A 21,572-nucleotide genomic window follows, 5' to 3' on the forward strand; every position below is an offset into this window, starting at 1 on the left:
GGCGGCTGCTTCTGTGTACAGAGATGCTGAACGCAGGTCAAGGAGAAATGGGGAAGCTGCATAGAGGCAGAGAGTGTGGATGGACTGTTGTGCTCACATGAGACAATTTTTTTTTTCTCGCTCGTGATAAAGTGTGAGAAGAACAGAAGTGACTATACAGCTGACGCATCGTTCTGGGTTCTGCCATTTTTCTCTTGTTGCCTTGGCAGTGTGCGTCCATGAATTTGGGTGGCGCAGCTTCTAAAGGAGCATGAAGGGAGGGGTGTATTTGTTTGGGTTCTTAGTTCAAATATCAACAGTCTTTCTCCAAAATGACTGACTCTACCTTTAATAATATATCTTGATTATACCCATATCAGGATTGGATCTGAAAATGCAAATTAGCTAGGTGGGGCTGGCGACTTTTCATCAGACATGGCTTGTTCCAGGAGGGAAGCAATGCCGTGGAGGGGCGTCATTCATTTTTTGTAAGAGAGGACTTGCTGCCGCTACTACTTGTGCTGGGTGGATTTTCCTTTTAATTTTGGTCATGCTGTACAGATCGCATTTACACCTGGCTGAGATCTGATCACAATGCGAGCCAGACCACCTCCAAATGTGGTCTGGGCAATCCAATCACATTCTGATTACAGTGCGTTTCTAGTGCATTTGCACCTTGCTTTTACATGTGTTTTCCCTTATCCAGATAGGATATCCAGATACAGTTTGCTGTAAATGCAGTGTGTATATAAAAACATAAACAAGATAGAACTTGGAAGTATCAGTGTGTTTGTGTGTGTGTGTGAGTGTGTTTGGGTTTTATGGGGAGGTTCTTTGCGTTACCTTCATATGATCAAAAATAGCATTTACCGGGGACAGAAGTTTGAAATCACCTGACTGGATTTGCTGGGCCATTCCTGTCATCTTATTGACTGGTTATATTGGCAAAATTAGCATATTAAGGTGCATATTAGTGCCTCAGATTAAATTGGCTGCTTCCAATACAAAACAGGGTGATCCAAGAGCTGTCTGTCTTCCTGTGTGTCTCACTTCCTGTCTCCCTCCATCCATTTTCTATTCAACTTAACCTACGTCTCGCTTCCTCAGTTATTGGTCCTTGTTCTTGCCTTCGGTGCTTCTGTCATTTCCTCTCTGTCTGTCTCTCCTGTCGTGTGTGTTTGTGTGTGTGTGAGAGGGAGAGAGAGAGAGAGAGAGATGTGCTTTTCATGCCAAGTCTATTTCTCAGCAGAATGTAGTTTGGTCGTAGCACAGATTTTTCTGTTGTCCTCTGCAGTGCTGATACTTAGGATAAAATAGATGGAATAATTTTTAATGCTGCTCCTCTCCTTTGCTCTTCTTTTTTTCTCTCTTGTCCCCACTTCTCTGTGTCTTTTAATCTCCTCTCATTTCTCCATGTTCTAATTTTCTGTTTCTGCCACAGTTGCATTTGCTGTAGGTTTGTTATAGGAGGAGTGTGGAGCACTTTCTGGAATGCGCACATACAGTAGTTGATGTGCACCAAATGGCAACCTTGAAAAGGATAAGCTGTTAGGGAAAAAAAAAGATGTATGGTAATTGAAGTTTATAAAATTTGATTCATAATTCAATTAATAACCTACATCTCCCCTCATTTCTGCAGTGAAGAAAGCAATAGAGTTGAAGTCCAGAGGAGTGAAGATGATGCCCAGTAAAGACTCCAGTCACAAAAATGCTGTCTGTAAGTAAACTACTGTCTGCTGTTTGTGTGTGTTTGTAGATAGTGCGACTGTACGTCATTTAGACAGTCCTTTTTACACACACACACACACACACACACACACACACACACACACACACACACACACACAAGCACACACTGTATGTACACAAGGACACACAGCTTGCATCCATCTTTGATGTGGCAGGGGCTGGGATTTCATCTATTTTTCACTGGGGTTGCCCTTCTAGGAGACAAGAATTAACACCACACTTTCTGTCTTTTTCTTCTTCCCAGCCAACGGTCACGGGTGCATATGAAACCGGTTATATGAATAGGGGTTATTTGTGTTTACAGAAGAAAAATATGTGTATTTAAAGATGTAGTATATTTAAAATACACCCAGCAAAGAAAAAATGTTTTTTCTCCTAACAGTCAAGTTCTGTTCAAACTATTCCTACATTTCATTTCATTACAAACCAATCAACCATTATACATCTCTTTTTTATAATTACTTCTTGATGAGCAAAACAATCAAAAAGAGCACAATAATGAAAGCTACTATTTCAGCATGTGAATGTTTGTGTCACGGTGTTAATGCAAGTGTTTTAACTTCACAGAAGAATGTGAAAACATAATATTGCATGTACTGTGAACAATATTCTTCTGGGGTTTTTTGAGACTAAAATCAGTATGGTTTATGGTCATTTTGGAGGCAATCATTTGTGCTGTTCAAATCAGGGCTGGCTTGTCCAACTCTTTTTTGAGACCCTAAGCAAAATCTGATTGGCATGTCCACACTTGCACAGCTATCATGTTTGGATACCAGAAGATGTATTCATGAATATCTATTTTGTTCTGCTGGTTTCATACATTTTAACTTCAACTACATTCTCAAGCCTCCTGTTGTTACACACAGTGCACCTCCCTGTGCTGGAGTCAGGAAGATAATCTAACAGTTCATAACAAACTCACTGCAGAATAGTGACTCACTTTCTGCTGGCTGTTGCTTCCTAGAGGATAAGTCTTTGTGTCATCCATTTCATCTTTTCAAACATATTTTAAATGTATAAATTTCCAAAAACTAAATGGAGTCTGGATGTTTTGTGTTGCAATTCCTCCTGGCCAAAGTTGGAAATGTGCCCACTGCATCTTATTCATTCCTTTTGGCTGTGTGGCCAAGAATCCAGATAAGAAAGAGACACTGTAGTCTCCATCAGGTGGAGTAATTAATGGGTAATACATTTTTGACAGCCCACCTCTGAGACATATTGTAAACGAGTGGAGTGCAATCCTATAGTGAACATGAATGAAGGCCAATATATGCAGTATAAGTTTAAAAAAATGCTAAAATATTCCTTTAATTTCTGTCTTGTGACAGTATTCTCTACTGTCCTCTCTCCTTTACTGTCTCATTTTAATGTGCTCAGTGCTTTACCTGACACATTTTAAATAAAGCACAGAGCACAAAGCCTGGTGCACATGTATATCCTACATTTAATTGCAATGCAATTTAAACGGTTACCTTTCACCATGCTGTTTGTGACATGGTGAAAGCTACATCTTGTACTTTTAAAATTGTACAGTGCTTAGAGTCTTGAATACAAAGCATGTCTGTATGGCAAAGCTATTCATGAGATTAATTAGAATTTTGAGGCTGTAATTTATGTTCTGTAAATGGTTTTCAGAAATCCAAAACGTTTTTCTCATCTGCTGTATATACAGTAAAAGGGGCACAGAACCCAGTGTCCCATTATTTTCAGTAGGTATGCAGTGAAAATATCATTAGTCAACCAAGTAACATGAAGGTGAAGTTATTTTCTGAAGTGACAAACAGCACTGACATTGACAACCAGCACAGGTGTGAACTGGCAAACTGTGTATAATAAAATAGACAGTAATTACAAACTAATCACAATAGTTTGTGTTAATTTAAAAAGAAATTACAGATCTTTGGATTTCGGACTGCTGATGGTGATTATTAGTGTCACACTTCACTCACTGAAACGAAAATGTTTCACAGCGATTAATTTAAATAACCTCTTCCGTCTTTGCTGTTGAGTGTGCTAATGTGCAGAGTAAAACTTCACAGTGTTCTTATTTATAGTGAGATATGAACAAAGTGCTGCTGTCTTACGTTTCATGGTTATCTCAAAAACTGCACAATGACAAAACATAAAACTTTGTCACCGAAGGTCTCAAGAGGATTCATAACTAATACTCCTTTGGAGTGCTTTAATGTTGGCAAGTAATATGCACAGTAAGTACAGTTCATAGTTTATTTTGTAATTTAGACCATCAAAAGTTTATTTTAATGCCCTATACCGTACACTCAGGGTCGGCTTTGTAAGATTTTCAAACCTGATAAACTGTCTTCAATAGCTACAGTTTGTATAAGGATTAGAATACATCAGCTGCTATTTAAAGAGTTGCCCTTTACAGGAAACAAGAGACTGTGGCTAATAAGCTCTTTATTTTGTAAGCTGCTGAAGCTTTTCTGTGTGTGTAATGTTTGATTTGTTGATCCAAATGGGACGTGTTTTTGTGTGGACCTTAGGAAGAATAGTTTTTTACCTAAGTGGAAACTAATGGGAATCCAAATAAATGTTAACATTGTATTGACCATAAGACAGTAAAACAATGAATTTAATGATAAAAACGATGATAAATATGTCTACAGTCTAGGGTGGCAGACATATTTCTTGGCAGCTTGGAGACGCCTCTAAAACAGTATTCAGATCATGTGACACAGGCTTTTAATTATCACAGAAGCCCAAGCTCATACCTCATCCATTCCTTAACATTTAGCTTCATAATAAAACCCTCATCAATAATTCTGCTGATTTATACGCTCAGCCAAGCATGTGCTAGTGCAATTAACATTAGTATGGTGTTTTTTGTGTGTGCAAATGTGTGTGTTTATGTGAAACAGAAATATTATGTGCTTGTGTACCTCTTCATGTGTTGCATACAATTAAAATTAAAACTAGTGTGTGTGTTTGAGTGCGTGCATGCGTATGTGAGGAGTTCCTCGGGCAAATCAGTTTATTATATTTATCAATGATGTGGTGCTTGGTGAAGAGTTCAGATCTCACAGGCACACTCACTATCTCTCTCTTGCGTCCCTGTCTTACACATATGCAAGCACACACACACACAGACGCAGGCATATACTAAGTTCTTCTCATGTGAGAGAACTGAATTGAAATTAAGTCAGTCTGGCAAGGCTGAATCTCGTGCATTTGCTTTTTACATGAAGAGCCAGCTAACAATAACATCTTGTTGTGAAGTAACTCTCTTGCCATGGAAGTCTATGGAGGTTTCTCTCAGGCTGCAATGTAAATGTGTATAAATAAATTACGATACAGCTTTAGAAAAGTGAGGTTCTGCATGTCTCTTACATATACATTACAGTAATGTAGTGAAAACAATACATGAAAACAAACTCTATCTCTGAACAAGCAGCAAAGCTCAGCTGCAAAAAGTCAGTTAACCTTAGGACTTGTAATACACTTCTGCACCAGGGGATCCAGATCTCATTGCACATTGCCCTGTATGGATTTCACCTTGATACTGATCACAGTGATCACCAGTGTGTCCTGCATGCGTGTTAAAAGACTCTCAAAAGTAGCTCTCCCACTTGTAAAATTACAGCCACACTGTAGAGAATGTGCTTTGTTATCTGTAATCATTATGTGGAGCCAAAGAATGATGATAATGTCTGTTAGCTGTGTAGTCCAGGGATCCCTTAAGCTGTTTCAGCCCTGGACCTAAATGAGAAATTTAGTATCTCACCATGGGACCCATGCTCATTAAAACATACTAGCATTTTTGTCATGGGGACCAAAACTGAGTAAATATGGGTTCTTGCACTGAGTCGAAGGCTCAGTGAGGTTAGACCAATGCAGCACACTTAGGCCATGAGGCTAGAAACTAGGGTCATTAAAACATTAAAAAAGTAAAGCCAAGGTCCATTTTTGGTCCCGGACCAGTCTTTGAACAACACTTCTTACACCGTATGACTCCCAGTGGTGATATTATAGCAGTATGGCAGAGAATGTGCAGCCTTTATGCAATATATAATCATTACAAAGAACCAGAGACTGATGATAATGAGTTTTACCTATCTAGAGAATGGAGTGCTTATGAATCATAATCTAACAGACTGTCTGTAACAGCCTCTAGCCTATATTAAAGCACAGTCTAATAGATAGACACACACGAGAGTAAGTTCAAATCAGTTTGAGAACGCTCTATTTATGAATAATTCTCCGAGTGAGTATTGATTAGAATCCTGTGTGATACTGGAGACAGATAGATTATTAAAAGATAAAATATTAGATTGATGTATTAAAGATAAGATACTTTAAAGACAAATACATGAAGTAAGAGTGCCAACTGGAACAATGTAAAAAGGGTGCAAATTAAAGCAACCCATCTTGTAGTTACCCTCTCTCAGCAGTAACATTAGCTTACTGCTGAGGATGTGTCATAATTATAGAGAGGCTGAAAGATTGTGATTAAGGAGTTTTACTCCCTAGACAATGACCTAGAACTGCAATGAATCATTGTGAGAGTGTGAGTTAATCAGTGTTTTCCCCTGGATTATCAGGCAAGGTGGTACAGGGCCGCTGTCTACTCAAATGAAAGTAACGCAACCACTTGGAAGTTGCAAATAAAAAAGATGGTACGACACAACTGCTAAGTAGTTTTAGGAAAACCTCATAGTAATGCTTGCACCAGAATATTAGATAATATTGTATTATGTCACATGTGGCTTTGAGACAGCATCATACCAAGTGTTTTTATGTGAAGAAACTTACGCTTTCAAAATGACAAAATGATGCCGGGAAGATGACTGCAGAGTTCAGCTTTTGGCTTGATTGACCTGTGAACATGAAAAGGTGGAGGAGAAAAAGAGGGCAGAGTGGATAAGAGGCAATGAGAGGAGCAGAGGAGAGGAGCGGAAGAGAGCATATCAACAAACTGCACTTCACACATTTCTCCCCTCATCCAGCCGGCATCTGAAGAGCAGCTCAAAAGCTCTTACCTGAAACACATGTCAGCTGATTACACACACACGCACAAACAAAATTACTGTCCCACACTCTCCCTGTGTCTTCCTCTCTCCTTGCGCTCTCTCTCATTGTCTCTTTGACTGTTGTTTCTTTTTAATGGTTCATCAGTCATAGGGGTGGGCGGTATGGCAAACATATCATATCACCATTTTTTTCGGGCAGGATCACGATCCGCAATTTTATTATGATTTTTTTCATGTTGGTTTTTAAGACTATTTTGCAAGTCACTGAACAGTACTCAAGATTCAAGATTCATAAAACTTTATTGTCTATCACATGATAGAAATTCGTCTTAGGCTAGGGGCTCACAAACAACATAAAAACATACACCCATGAAAGACTCACATAACATTACATTAACACACAAACAATTCCATAAATGAGTAAGAGCAGGTGTGCAAACCTGCATTAAAAAGTAGTGACAGTCTATTTGGCCTTGTTTAAAATGGATATTGCAGTGGGAAACCAAACTAACACTACAACCAAGCTAATTTCACAGCTGAAAAGCAAACAGTCAATGTTTTATAGAAGCGTTAGTGTGTTGTTTTGGATAACTAGCAGGAGGTGCACCATTATAAAAAGACACCAGCACAGTACACCAGAGCTGACATCACGCTAACTTGCGGCATGACAGAAGTTAGTGCTACCAGTTAGCAGGTGAGCTAACCGCTAAACGGTGGTGTTTACCTGCAGCCCAGCTGTCAGTTTAACATGATGTGTAGCAGGTGAGTTTCCTAGCAGGACACTAAAAGTGCTGTAGATTTCACAAACACGCTACCAAGCATCAATTCTGTGAGCTAAGTAGTGAGCTGGCGATGTGACGATGCTCATACAGGTGGCTGGCTCGACACAAGCACTGCTGCTCACTGTTTCGTAGCATTCACCGTTAAAAACAAACAGTTTGGGCTCCTGATGCTAACTGTGCAGATAGTTTGCTCCACTGTGAGCTTGTTTTTACCCTAAATCATTGTCGCTGGAGGTCAATTTCTCCAGCAGATTGGAAATGTGACGAGGCGCTCGCCATGTTGGTGCTGTTACTCATTAACCTCCTGCTAGCAGACTGCACTCCATCACAGAGCTGAACTGATACAATGTGTACTGTAGCACAATACTAAAGATGTCTTTGTAAAGGCAGATCATGGAGACATTTTAATCTAATATTGTGGTAATAGTTTTCGATCTAATGTTGTCATATTGCACACCCCTAATCAGTCAGTTGTTATAATAACTCAAATTCTGACTTTGCATTCTCGATGCAAATGTCTTCTGCTTTTATCCATCTTACTACATCTACATCACCCTCTAAGCCAGTGGTTTACGACTCCTCTCCAATTCCCTAAGCCAGTGGTTTGTAACTCTTTTTGTATGGACAATTTCAAAGTTTTTAAGTTGATGAAAACAATACTGACAGCAAAAATACAAAACCAATGACAACCTGAATGTCCATTAATTAACATTTTTAAACAAAAAAAAACATCTCTAGCTAACAAAATGCCTCAGAAAAGATTTCATAACATTGTTTAGCCACTTTTTTTGACAGTGTGCTCTGCACTTTTGAGGAGGATAATACCAAATTAGTATTATGCATTTGCATATGCATATGCAATTTCCACTCCTAGCTTTTAAACATATGTCAAGATACCAAATAGATTTAAATTGGGTGGATAGTTTTCAAGTTTGTAAATTACTTTTGTGTCACACTCTCTTGAGTATTAATGATAGCCAGAACTAATAGTTTATGATACAGTCTTGCCTAAAAAAAAGAACAGTTGTCATGTCTAATCCTGTTGCGTTGAGGGCTAATGGTAATGGCAGCCAAGAGCCACATAATCTCTTTATGCTTGTTGGCATGTCAAATACTGTGTAATACTGGCTGGTCATTGGCCTCTTTCTTATTTATTTATTTATTTATTTAAATTTCAGGGAACAGAGTAAGTATCAGTGTTACAGAAACAGAAAAGATGAATAAATCAACAAATAAACAAACACAAAGGGTAAGAAGACAAAACAGGAATAATAATTTGACATCATTTTTCAACACGCTCTCTAAACAACTGGGTCTGGATCTCATTTCCATATAAAATCTATTAGCGGACCCCAAACCTTATAAAATCATACGTGCCACATTCATGTCTTGAACAAACATGTCACCTCTAACCTGGTGGTGTTGAGGGCCAGTGGTGATGGCAGCAGCCATATAATATCTTCATTCTCGTGGTGGTTGGACTCATTGGTGGTTAAAGCACGACTTCAAAACACACAGTTCACTGGGATATTACTTGCTGTTCGGGGTGAGTTTGTTCTGAATAGTTTGGGATAAATGGCAGGATGAACTGAGTCATTTAGGGAGTTGAGACTGTCTATACAGTAGGTGTGGGCGGCTGGCGCGAAGAGGAGTATATTACAGACGTCAGAAATACCAGACATACATGGGCACCAAGGAGAGAATGAATCACTGTTTCTCCTAAAAACTTGAGTTTTAGAGATGAAAGGTTTGCTGAAGACACTTTGATGATATGGAAATGGCGTTATGCATCATAAGCTTGTGTTTAAACGTTGAATGGTCTTTTAAGTGCAAATATGGGATTAAGTCAGTTTGAGCATTTTTGACATCAGCCCAGCAGTGATATTTGGCAGCTTTTTTTTCTATAACAATCTCATGTTGTTTGCATGAGCTGGATTTGTTTCGGCAATATGAACCTTTGTATATGATGCCAATGAAAGCCATTTGAACATGAGTGAGAGAGAGAGAGGGATGACAGAGCACGACAGTGTGTTATAGAGTGTGTTTGTGTGGTGATTTTTGGACAGAACATCAAAAACACGGCAGAGCAACAAGACAGCTTGCTCTGTTTGCATCATATCTCACACAAACATGCATACACAGTGTCTATACACTCACAAACCCTCAGCACACACTCATCACACAATCACACAAACACAGCAAATCATTCATCCATCTTTTATGCCAGGGTGCACAAAACTTCGGCATCCCCTTGTAAATTGCAGCTAATGTGTGAGAGAGAAAAAGCGTGGTGAAGCAAGCTGAGAATACAAAAGTAGAGAGGAGTGAGTGTGAGAGGCAGATGAGGAAGACAGGAGGAGAGAGAAAAGAAAGCTAGTGAGAAAGATTCATGAAAAGATGGGCAGAAAGAGGCCAAAAGAGGTCACATATTGCTCTTTCTCAAAGTCCTATTTTATAAACCTGTACGATTTTCTCTTCTTTTATTATCTTTTTTTTTTTTTTTTTTGCTCTATTGTTGTCCCTTTTCAGCATTCTCCTCATTTCCTGCAATTTATTCTCACCTTCCTTTCCCTTTATTTTTTTTGTGTTTTGCTAACCATCATGATTCATCCAAGGAGTTCCATTAAGACAGAGCTGGTCTAAACTGGTTTCTGTCATGTTGTCTGGTCTAATTTACACTTACATTACGTTTGGGCATGCAGCAGATGCTCCCAAGCAGAGCAAAGTCTGAAACAAATGCAAGATCCTGGATATGAGCTGGACAAAAATTGTCATGTGTTTTGCTTTTGTGCTTTTTTTAGAAACAGAACAGATCATGCAGATAGATAAGCAGGGAATGAGATGCTGAAATGTGAGAGTATAGTCCTCTTCATTAAATTGATGTTGGTTTTCATTTCCACCACCACAGTTGTTCTGTCATTTTAATTTTAAGCAAAACGTACTGTTTACTATTTCTTCCTAAAGGTTTTATTAAATCTTAAATCTGGACATGCTTATGAGCATTACAAAGACAGGCAAAAAGGAATAGAAGCATAATTCTTTAAAACAAACTGAGCAACTGGTTTCCTCATGTACTTGAAAACCTATGAGTTTCAAACAACAACTTGCACCACTAGCTAACTCACTCGAATAGTCTTTTTGAAAAACAAAATAATTCAGCTAATGTTTTTTTTTTTCACATTTTGCTACTTGAGCACATAGTTGGCTGGTGAATAGCAACAACACATAAACAGTTACTCTTGTTAGTTTTGAAACTTGGGAAAAAGTTTCAAGATGTCAGGGATGATAATGTGTCTTTGTGGGAAAAAAATGTATATGTAAGTTTTCAGGGATGGAAAAAGTATTCAAAACCTTGGCTCAAGGAAAAGTAGCAATACCACAAAGTTAATGTAGTGGTATAAGTATTACTTATATAAAAAGTGACAGGCCATGCATTGAGAAATTTCATGAATTAAAATTATGTAAGGTAGCCTATTGGCAAAATGCCATTTAAGGATCAGACATAAGTATCAGAAGTACAGTTATTATATTATTATTACTGATAAATTAATGTGTAAGCAGTACTTTACTGTTAGCTGTCGACGTGGAGCCTGTTTTAATTACTCTATATAGAACTGGGTAACTTAACTATATGTAAAGCATCATGTTTATAACCTCTTATGTTTAGTGTACAACTTTAATCTGTAAAGCAACTACTAATTGTCAAAAAACTATTAGGCAGTTAGTATAAAGTTTCCCTGTGAAAAAAAGTAGCATGAAATGGAGATGCTTAAGGAAAGTACAAAAATCTTAGTCACTGTCCAACATTGGCAGATGAAATTAGAGCTCTGTTCAGGGACAGCTAAAGTTCAAAAGGTAACTAAACTGTTCACAGTTATGTTTTTTAATGATGTGAACACATTACTACACTGAGTCTAGCTTTTGAATGCATCCTGACCTGAGGCTTACTAGGCTATGGCAACTGACAATTTATATTTATATTTCATAGTAATAATATGAAGCATGACTGAAATATAGGCTAAAGAAACACTCAACAAGTGTAAATTGATTATCCACTTGTCTAGCAGTTACCACTTTACTATTTGTCTAAAACAGTTAGCTAGCGGTAAACATTAACATTAAACCTGCAGTGTGGTACTTTTACATATAAATGAATGTCACATTCAAGCCCTTGCCAAACGAGTTCACACAATGCTGTTTAAGCATATCACTGCCAGATAAATCTCTCTTGAATCTGGTGTCTGGTTTGAGATTCCCATGCTGGCTGGATGAATGCATACCGCACATGCTCTATGGGCAGGGCATGCACGCCAGAGACCTTCCAATTAGCTTTCTGCTAACTCAAATGGGGATAAAATAAGTTAATCGTTTGGCTCCTCTAGATTTTCCAAATGTTATCGGGCAGAATGGATCAAATTCTGACAGTGAAATAAGTCATTTCACGGGGGTTGTGTGATGCTCAAAAACTATTTATCCACGATTTCACAGCCGCAACAGTAGTGACAGATTAGACCACAGTGGAGCCTATGATGTAACCACGTCAACAGTGTTTTTGTAATTACTCTCACTGCCAGAAGGAGGAGACAAAAGACTCACACTCCAGCTTTAACCTTAGTAGCCTACATAATGTTAGCTAGCTAGGAGTGATTTCACTGCTCCTGACACGGTTTGTGACTGTGCTATGCAGTTTCATGTGTATGTTGAGTGAACATTTATTTCCAACTTTTAGTAGTCTGACTAATCTAGTGACTTTACTTTTAGATTTACTTAGGAATTCATAAAATTGGAAAGCTGAGAACAATTAATTTACCTATTCAGTAACTGTTAGCCCTGCAGTTACAGGGTTAAACATCAGTTTAAGATATTTGGTTGCTGTGAGGGCATTGTGATATCTCAGGCATCAGTGTTTTCTCCTATTGGGCTGTATTTTGTTCCATTTATTCTCAGAACTTATTCTCCTATGGTACAGCACACCTTTTACTTTGGTGAATATATTTTCTTTCCACTTGTTTTGTTATAGCCCATGTGAGAGGAGTTTTTCTGTGATCTTTCAGATTATTCTGATGGCTCACGTTTTTGTTAACAGAAAAAAGATCTAATCTCAATGAACTAAACTTTTCAGCTGGTAAATTATAATAGACACCACAGCCTATTAGTCTACAACTCAAAGTAGGCACAGTATATTTAGGCAGCCTTCCTTACAGCTTGGATAGAAATCTTACCTGTAGCTGACAGTCCATTTACTTTTTGGGGCCTGGCTGTCCGAATGGCTTTTCAGGTTGTTGGTTTTTTGTATGTACTATACAGGCTTGTAATTAGGACTGTGAGTCAGGTTCATATCCGAGAGCTCAGCCAAAAAATGTTTCAGTTCTGCCATGACATCCCAGAGAGCGAGCAGAGCTGATGGAATTCGAAAACTGAAATTTGAAAAAAATACTGATACCTTAATTATCAGTAGACTTACCAAACAGGTATCTGTGGCAACCTCGGGAGGGTTCAGTAGCTCGTTTGTTCTATTGACATCCTTTTTGCATCTAAAATGGGCCTGTTTCACTGAGGACATTTTAACACATCTCAGTAGGACAAGCACAGGTTTAAATAATAAAATTAATGATGGTTGAATTTCATTTAGCTGTTTCAGTTTCAGAGTTCTAGTATTTTTCATGCTGGCTCACTGTCACACTGTCATGACTTACTAGGACACTTGAATGGAGCAGAGCCATCGTTAATGTTATTAGTAACACCTGCTACTGCTTTTTCTAGTCAAAAAGCTATAGCTCTGCTATAAAATGGCCTATTCAGAAACTTAATTGAAACATTACAGTGTAGTTTTGAGAATTTGGTCCATGTTCTGTCACATCAAATCACAGTTTTTCCTTTTCATGAAGGGAACAAAATACTTTTTAGCCAATTTCTTTCTCCTTTTGTAGGAGACAGAGATGGTTATACTCATTTTTTTGTGTTGCATGGTCTCTCCATAGACTGATATATTACAAAAGGCTGATCATGATAAGGGCGCCCATTGCTGCTCTTTGATGAAAAACTTTATCTTTGAATCTTTATTTTATTATATCTGTCTGATAGAAAAATAAACACAACATGAAAAGGCCTTGTTTTCATATTGAAGACTGTGTATTTTTCAAACATGTTCCTGAATCAGCAGAGAATAGATCTATTTTAAAATTCAAAGAGAGAGTGCATGCCTGATTATGTGAATTCTCAACAACAGTCAGGGATAATTCTCACAGTTGGAGTTTAATTGTGCTTAACCACTTGACTGTCATCACATATTGAAAAATATTCTGATAGTCGTGGTCATGATGACAAGAATGTTTTTTTTTTTACCCGTCACTTCATCTAACTGTGAAAAGTTATATTAGATCAAGTTTAATGATTTACCTGTCAGCATAATATGATTATGCCCTCCCTAACTATGACCTATACTATACCCTTTGCTATAACCTCCCAAAAACACACTGCTTATCATATATTCTTTCTTTTCTTTTCAGTGAGTCAAAGCGGGCTTGCTGGTGATGTTTGTCCAGATCCTGGAGTTCCAGAAAATGGCAAGAGGATGGGCTCTGCCTTCCAGTAAGTTTGTACTTAATTCCAGGATCACATGCTCATAGTCACTCCTCTACAAGTACGTTGAATATTGTTGATCTCTTGATCAACGCAGTGATCAGTATAATTTTGTTTGTTAGACATGTATAAGCCAGGTTGCAGAAACTCCCTTAAAGGTCTTTTCCTGTACATTCAAGACATAGTGCAGGATGTCTCCAATGAGTTTAATCAGGGTTACTCCAAGACAACGTGCTTTATGTCAATTTCCTGCTAAGCCCTACCCTTGGTAAAGTTTTTTGATTGATGGAGGCCATGGTTTTGGATCAGTCTTGCCCATTTATACTAGAAATGTGTTGCTCAGTCCCACAAGACGGTATACTAAATTTGGTGTTAATACAGTCGAAATCCAAAAAGTAGAAGGCAGCCTTTTTCATTCCTTTTGGCTGTTAATTATAGAGCCACCATCGAGGTGACTGGGATCATATTTTTTGTGTAGCATTTGCACATTATTTCCAGTTATGATGCCAAGTTTCATGATTTTAGCTCGTTCCAGCTCATGGCAAATTGAGCAATGGCATAAAAAGGCGGATAATGCTGAATAGACCATGTCCACATGCACTAATCTATATGGCACTTCAGATTTTGGTTAATACTTGCCCCTAGTGTATATACAAAAAAATTGGTGAAATTCTGTCCACCGGGTTTTGAGGTACACATTTTCGGCATTTGTAATTAATGCCCCCCTTGGGTCAGGCTCAGAATGCTTTTGATAGACCTAACACCAACATGGACTGAAGACATCTACCAGGACGTGTGATGATTGGACAAATGGTAAATGAGTTATGGCCAATTGCCTGCCAACCCCCCCTTTGCAAAGTTTTTTGATCAATGGCAGTCATGTTTTCGGACAGCTCTTGCTGATTTATAGTAGAACTGTCTATCTCAGTCCCCCATGGCTGTATACCAAATTTGGTGTTGATGCAGTCAAAATCCAAAAAGTAGCTACCTGTCACATTACTCTTTTTCAGTTTATGCAAATTACCAAAAAAATCCATCATGGTGGATGTTAATGGTCTAATTGGCTTTTTTGTAGAGCACATTGAACTGGATATGTATGTCAAATTTAAAGTCAGTCGGACTGTGTAGAACAATAGGGTTTAGGTGGCATGTGCAAAAGTTTGGGCACCCTAAGAGTTCCGAAGTCTCAGATTCTTTTTACAAGGTCTCAGAACTTAAGCAGCTTGTTAGGCCTGAGGCATGTCAACAGTTGTCATTAGGAAATATCAGCTAGTGCCAATTTCAAAGCTTTAAAAATACTCTGACAAACCTTTGTGAGTGCAAACACTCAGCAACCATGGGTTCCTCTAAGCAGCCGTGTAAGACTCATCAAAATGAAAGTTATTGATGTCCACATTGCAAGAGAAGGCTACAAGAAGATAGCAAAAAGTTGTCAGCTTGCAGTTTCCACAATCAGAAATGTAATTAAGAGATGGCAGTTGAGGGAAACCGTGGAGGTCAACATGAGATCTTGAAGATCAAGAAAACTCTTGAAGAGAACTGCTCATGTCCTGGTCAGAAAGGCAAAACAAAACCCCCATTTGACTGCCAAAAACCTGCAGGAAGATTTAGCAGACTCAGGAGTGGCAGTGCACCATTCCACTGTGCAGCGATGCTTGCACAAACAAGACTTCCATGGAAGAGCCAGTAGAAGAAAACTATACCTGCGTCCTCATCATAAAATCCAACGTCAGAAGTATGCAACAGAACATCTACAGATGTCCGATGCGTTTTGGAAACAAGTGGACTGATGAAGTTAAAATAGAACTCTTTGGCCACAATCAGCCAAGATATATTTCATGAAAAGAACACCTTGTCAACTGTTAAGCATGAGGGTGGATCTATCATTCTTTGGGGTTGTGTTGCAGCCAGTGGCACAGGAAACAATGCACGGGTGGAAGGAAGAATGGATTCCACTAGATATCAGGAGCTGAAAAGAGGATGGCTTCTACAACAGGATAATTATCCTAAAAATTCCTCGAAATTCACCATGGACTTTGTCAGGAGCTGAAGGTTTTGAAATGACCCTCACAGTCCCCTGACTTAACATGACATAACTGAAATTCTGTGGGTATATCTTAAAAGCGCTGTGCATACAAGATGGCCTAAGAATAGTGCAGAACTAGAAGCCTTTTGCAAGGAAGAATGGGAGAAAATCCCAAAGCCAAGAATTGAAAGACTTTTAGCTAGCTGCAAAAAGTGTTTGCAAGCTGTGATATCTGCCAGGGGGAGGGGTTACTAAGTACTGACTATGTAGGATGCCCATGACATAAAAAGTAACTATGCATTAATGTTTGCTGATAATATTGTGTTTTATGTTCCATAGAGAGGTTCCTAGAGAGGCTGTGTTTACATCTCCAATTAAAAATCACCAAAATATGTTATTTGTTAAGGTGTGCCCAAACTTTTGCATACAACTGTAAGTGGATGCAACCAAATAATCTTCATAATCTTTCCATGCGGTTGTAAAGTGCAAGTAAGAAATATGTTGCCAGATTGCATTCATGATGCTGTGGCCTGCAAGACTGACAATGGATGCAGTAGGATACTAAAACATGGTGAGATTAGTTTATAGTTGATCTCTAATTTTGAGGTTAATGACACAGGACTCAGGGTCTAGTAAAGATTATTATTAACTTATTTCATCAGAATCCACAATGTGTTTTAGTTGTCCCCTGTCTTTCCTTCGCTTATGGATATCATGTAGATCCCAGGCTGAAAGTGAGTGCCACTCTGCTCCTGTTCTAGTCCCAGCATTGGTCCAATGATCACGAAACATCTTCAACAAAGCTCTTCATCTTTTCCATGGAGACTGAAGTGTTTTGCGGTTGTGGGCAGAGAATTGTCACAGTCACATCTATAGCCTTTTGGATCCCCCAAAAATAGGAGCTAATCTTTAGTAAAAGAAGGTAATAGTGGCAACAACATCTGTGACAGACCTGCAGATTTAGACATGTTGATGTTGATGTTGTTGGTACCTAAAAAAAAGAAATAGCTGCTGGAATTTTGCCTGTGCCACCTGCAGGCAATGAGTGTTACAGCTGCATTTCTGTTACAGCTGCTTAAGTGTTAAGTGTGTGTTGAATTGAACACTTTTAATTGTTTAACACTAAATTATAAAATATTTAGTATTTATTAGTATTTATTTATTTATATTTAATAAATAAAATAATTGCTGAATTCCATTTAGTTGCTTCAGTTTCAGGGTCCTAGTATTGTGCAGGCTGGCTCATGGTCACCGCAGCCTTTGTTTATATCATTAGTAACACCTTTGCTTTTCCTACTCTGACAAGTTAAAATGTTTGCTGTGAAAGAGACCTGTTGTATCACAGTCATCTGAAGCGCATATTAAGTACTCAAATAGAAATACAGTTCTGCTTCTGGCTGTAAAACACTAAATATTATCTTTTAAAGATAGATCTTTGTAAATTTATTTATCACTTATTTCCCTCTAAATATCTGTGACCAGAGTTGAAAGGCCCTGCACTCATGTTACACCTGCGCAAGTGATTTCATTTATTTTGTCTGACAGAGCTCTTCTCAGGACTGTGTGGGCATGTACAGACTTCGTTTGATTGAAATCTTCCTCACTCACTTGTTACACCTCACCTGGGAAAATGTTGTATATAACCTTAAGCTGGGCTCAGACTACAGGAGTTTTGGGCCGATTTATTCTCAATTTACCCCTTCCAAAAATTGGACGTGAAATCTGGTCTGGGACCTTGGTCAGTACCAGTGTTCAGCCCAGATTATCTGGTAATGTGAGGCTTTACAGATCCAATCTTAAACCTCCAGAACTGCTCACTGACTCATCTGGGCTGCCCTGATAATTTCAAACATGTTTGATATTTAGGAGTTAAAATCTGGATGATTACATCACTACTTTCCAAACAGGACCACAATAGCCAATGAGAGAGACAAGTCTCAGCAGTAGACAGTGTTGCCATGCAACGGTAAACATTCTAGCCCTTGAGGCTAATGTTAGCTAGCATACTGCTGTTGACAGATATTAAAACTGACAGTTAAAATCTCACCTCTAGTTCTTGCTGAAGAACAGACAACCCTCATTGACTGTGTCTATCCAACCATTTTTTTCATCCAGAGTCGTTTAGCCTTCTGCTTTTGTTTTTTCTCACTGCAAAGCATTACTAAAGCAAGTTGTTGCACCATGTCAGTCTCCATTTCGTTTACATCTGCTTCCCTATGAGGTCATGTGAGGTAGTGCATTTCTTCCTCTGCCACAATAATCTTAATAATATCATGTTGTGTGTGTGATGCACCATTATTTTTAAATCTTGTATTGTATGCATGTTTGAGGTTAGAGAGAACATCTGTGAAGTTTCTCCTTATGTGCGTGATGCAACCCAATTTCAAAATTGGTTAGGATTTTAAAACTCCTGTAGTCTGAGCCCGGCATTACCTAATCATTCTTATTAGTATACAGAGTCCAGTGACTTCACCTAATTCCATCGTAGCTTTGCCCACCTTCAACTTTAGAAGAGGGACAGTCTGACTAGGTAATAACTGAAAACACCTGCTGTGCTATTACTTTCTTTTCCTGTAGATGGCCTACATGTCTACATCTGCAGTTTTAAACCACTGCTGTTGTTACTTTATTTGGCAGTAGGTGGTGCATATTGGCTTGGTATTATTGGTTCAGAACTACAGGTCTAAAACTGTTGGTGCTCTAAGTGCATTTTCACACCTGTAGTTCATTTACTGTGGTCCGAATCAATTGATGAGTTGCTACTTTGTTGCATTTTCCCTTTGGTTCGGTTTGGTTTCACTTGGAAAAATTTCAAGCAAACCAAAATGTATCAACAAAAAGCCATGGGGGAGCTGGCACTCTGTTCATTGGTCAGAAATCGTGTGGGGTTGGCAGGCAGAGAAAGAGGGTCTGTCCCTTTGTTTCTTCCGGGATAGCATTTCTTCATAATCGTGGTCATCGTTTAGGCCATATACCAAGCCACAATAAATGGTGCATTTGAACGCACTTCAAGGCAACGTCTAGAGAACAGTATGTTGTTTCATGTTAAAAATGGGTAATATGTAAAGAGTGTCCGATTTTCCTGAAAACTTGATAAAATGAATATGGGGTGGGTGTTCATTGAGAAATGGGTAAAATTAGTAAGATTGGGTGTTAGTCGAAAAATGGGTAAATTGAGTAAAGGGGGGGGGTTACTCAAAAGATGGGTAAAATGTAAAGAGCGTCCGATTTTCAGTCAGCTGAGGAGGAGAAGGGAGTGCATATTGAGCACCACACACACACACACACACACACACACACACACAGGGCTACCGGAGCTTGTTTAATCCCAAAAATGCGCAATGCTTCCTGCAGTTAGGTCAGATCACCATCATACCACAAACGAACCGTATCAGAGTTTATTAGTAACGGAACCAAGACCACCTCTTCAACAAGGTCTCGGTCTTGCTGTGTTCACATCTGTCAAACGAACCGCAGTGACGGGATAAACGCCCTAGGGTTCGATTCAACCGAACCTGTTTTACATTACAGTTTTTATTTCTGTTCTTTACTCATATAAGGATTGTACACAGAGAATGGGAAGAAATATTTCAGAAGTAGGATATTTGAGCATTACGGTTGGATCTTGGCTAATAAACAAGGCCTGGTGGACACAGGGATTTTTAAACGATTCACTCCATGGTGTCTGTCATCTAATCAGTAGAAAGGGAGACATCATTTCATTTAATCACAAGTGAGCAATTATAAAATAATCACCTCTCTCTATGACTCATCCACTTAGCATCAGTGGCAGCTAAATTGTTCATATGTTTCTTTTATGATTATAAGAGAATCAAGACCGGCATTCCATTTTTACCTTTTTCTAAGACTATTTTCAGGCCAAAAACACATAAATGATAATCATCCTATTCTCATCCATAACCACCAGCTCCTGCTGCTCCTCTTTGCCATTAGCAACTATGACTGCACAAACTCCATAGGATTATTAGTGGAGTTGTCTGATCTAGTGAAAGTTCATTACCTCCATGTGTGCATGTGTTTGTGTGTTTGCCTGTGTGTGTTTATGCGTAAATGTGCATGCATGTTGGCATGGATGTGTTCGGTGTGTGTGTTACAGGTTTGTATCCAATCATCATTAAGCACCGAGATGCAGCAGCTGGAACAGAATTGTGGTGTGATGAGACAGAACAGAGAGAACATTGCAGCAGAGAAAACAGGAGTTTTTACTGTTGGGCAGTGCAGATATGCAAGAGATGTCTGTAACTTGGTGTGCTGTGGCAGTTTTGGTGCAAAAACAACCACATACACAATTGCTATAAGAAGGCTTGGGGTCTTTTCAAGGATACAGCAATAACATCAAAGTTTTCCCTCCTGTAATTGTACATTTCACAGTGAACGGCTGGATGTAAGGTATTTTCAGTGTCATCAGCATCGCCGAAGTAGCAGAAAACAGCAAAGTGAAAGACCCAACTTTCCGTGACAAAAGCACTAACAGAGAGATTTGGCCAGGCTGCGCGATGCCACAGTGTTTAACAACAGGGTGGAGTCCCTGAACAACCAGAACCCTATGAAGAAAATGTTTGGCCAGGTGGTAGACTGTTGTGTCTATCAGCAGGGAGGAGACATTAAACTTTACAGACAAGACATCATGCAGACTTCCACTTAGATGGCTGAATGTCCCTCTCACGTTTTAGACAGCAGGGTGTTGGAGAGAATGAGGAAACAAGAATGATCTGAACAATGATGAGAGAAAAGGGAGAAAAGACAAGAGACATGGAGAAAAAGAGACGAAAAGAGATCAAAGGAAAGCAGACAATAGCAAAAGTCATAAGTGGAGTAGTAAAATTATAAGTGTCTTACAGAAAGAGAGGAATTATAGATCCTAATTGAATGATCTGTGATAGTGGTTATCATTAATATCATAACCGTCATTCATACATTATTTCTACAGTTATCTAAGAGGTTTCAACAAGTATCACAATAACACCTGACTGTGACTTTGTGAAGCATTCAGAGTTGGACTCAAAGTTACTATTATTACTATTTTTGACAAGTGTTGGTTACTGTTGTGTCTCCTGAACTAGAGTTGGCTCCAGCGTCCAGTTCAGTTGTGATGACAGCTATGTACTTCAAGGATCTAAAAGTATCACCTGTCAACGAGTCACTGACACACTGGCTGCCTGGAGTGACCACAGACCCATCTGCAGAAGTAAGTTTCACCCATCATTCCCACTGAAACTGGTTAAATCTCCTTAGGTGTGCATGTGTCAAAGCTACAATGAATCCATTTTACACAATGCATTCATGTCTATTGACAGCATGTGCGTGCTTGAGGAGAATACTTGATGCTATTTTTGTTATTTTGGCTACTATGAGTCTCTAAATAAGATTCATATGCGGCCTTTTGAGAACAAGCATCACAAACTGTTTGACACATCAATAAAATGAGACAAATAAGGACATATG

The 21,572-nt window shown here is 38.8% G+C and overlaps 1 protein-coding gene across 1 annotated transcript in view; it reads left to right on the top strand.

The window, feature by feature from the left end:
• Positions 1-21,572, top strand: part of LOC122979583 (CUB and sushi domain-containing protein 1-like) — a 205,120-nt gene that overhangs the window by 924 nt on the left and 182,624 nt on the right. Inside the window, exons 2-4 of the mRNA XM_044347148.1 lie at positions 1,619-1,696; positions 14,008-14,089; positions 21,191-21,315. Coding sequence (XP_044203083.1) covers positions 1,657-1,696; positions 14,008-14,089; positions 21,191-21,315 — 247 coding nt within the window. The 5' untranslated portion in view covers positions 1,619-1,656. The remainder of the gene's footprint in view (positions 1-1,618; positions 1,697-14,007; positions 14,090-21,190; positions 21,316-21,572) is intronic.

The sequence above is a fragment of the Thunnus albacares genome, chromosome 1 (genome assembly GCF_914725855.1).
Source record: "Thunnus albacares chromosome 1, fThuAlb1.1, whole genome shotgun sequence".
Lineage (NCBI taxonomy): Eukaryota > Metazoa > Chordata > Actinopteri > Scombriformes > Scombridae > Thunnus > Thunnus albacares.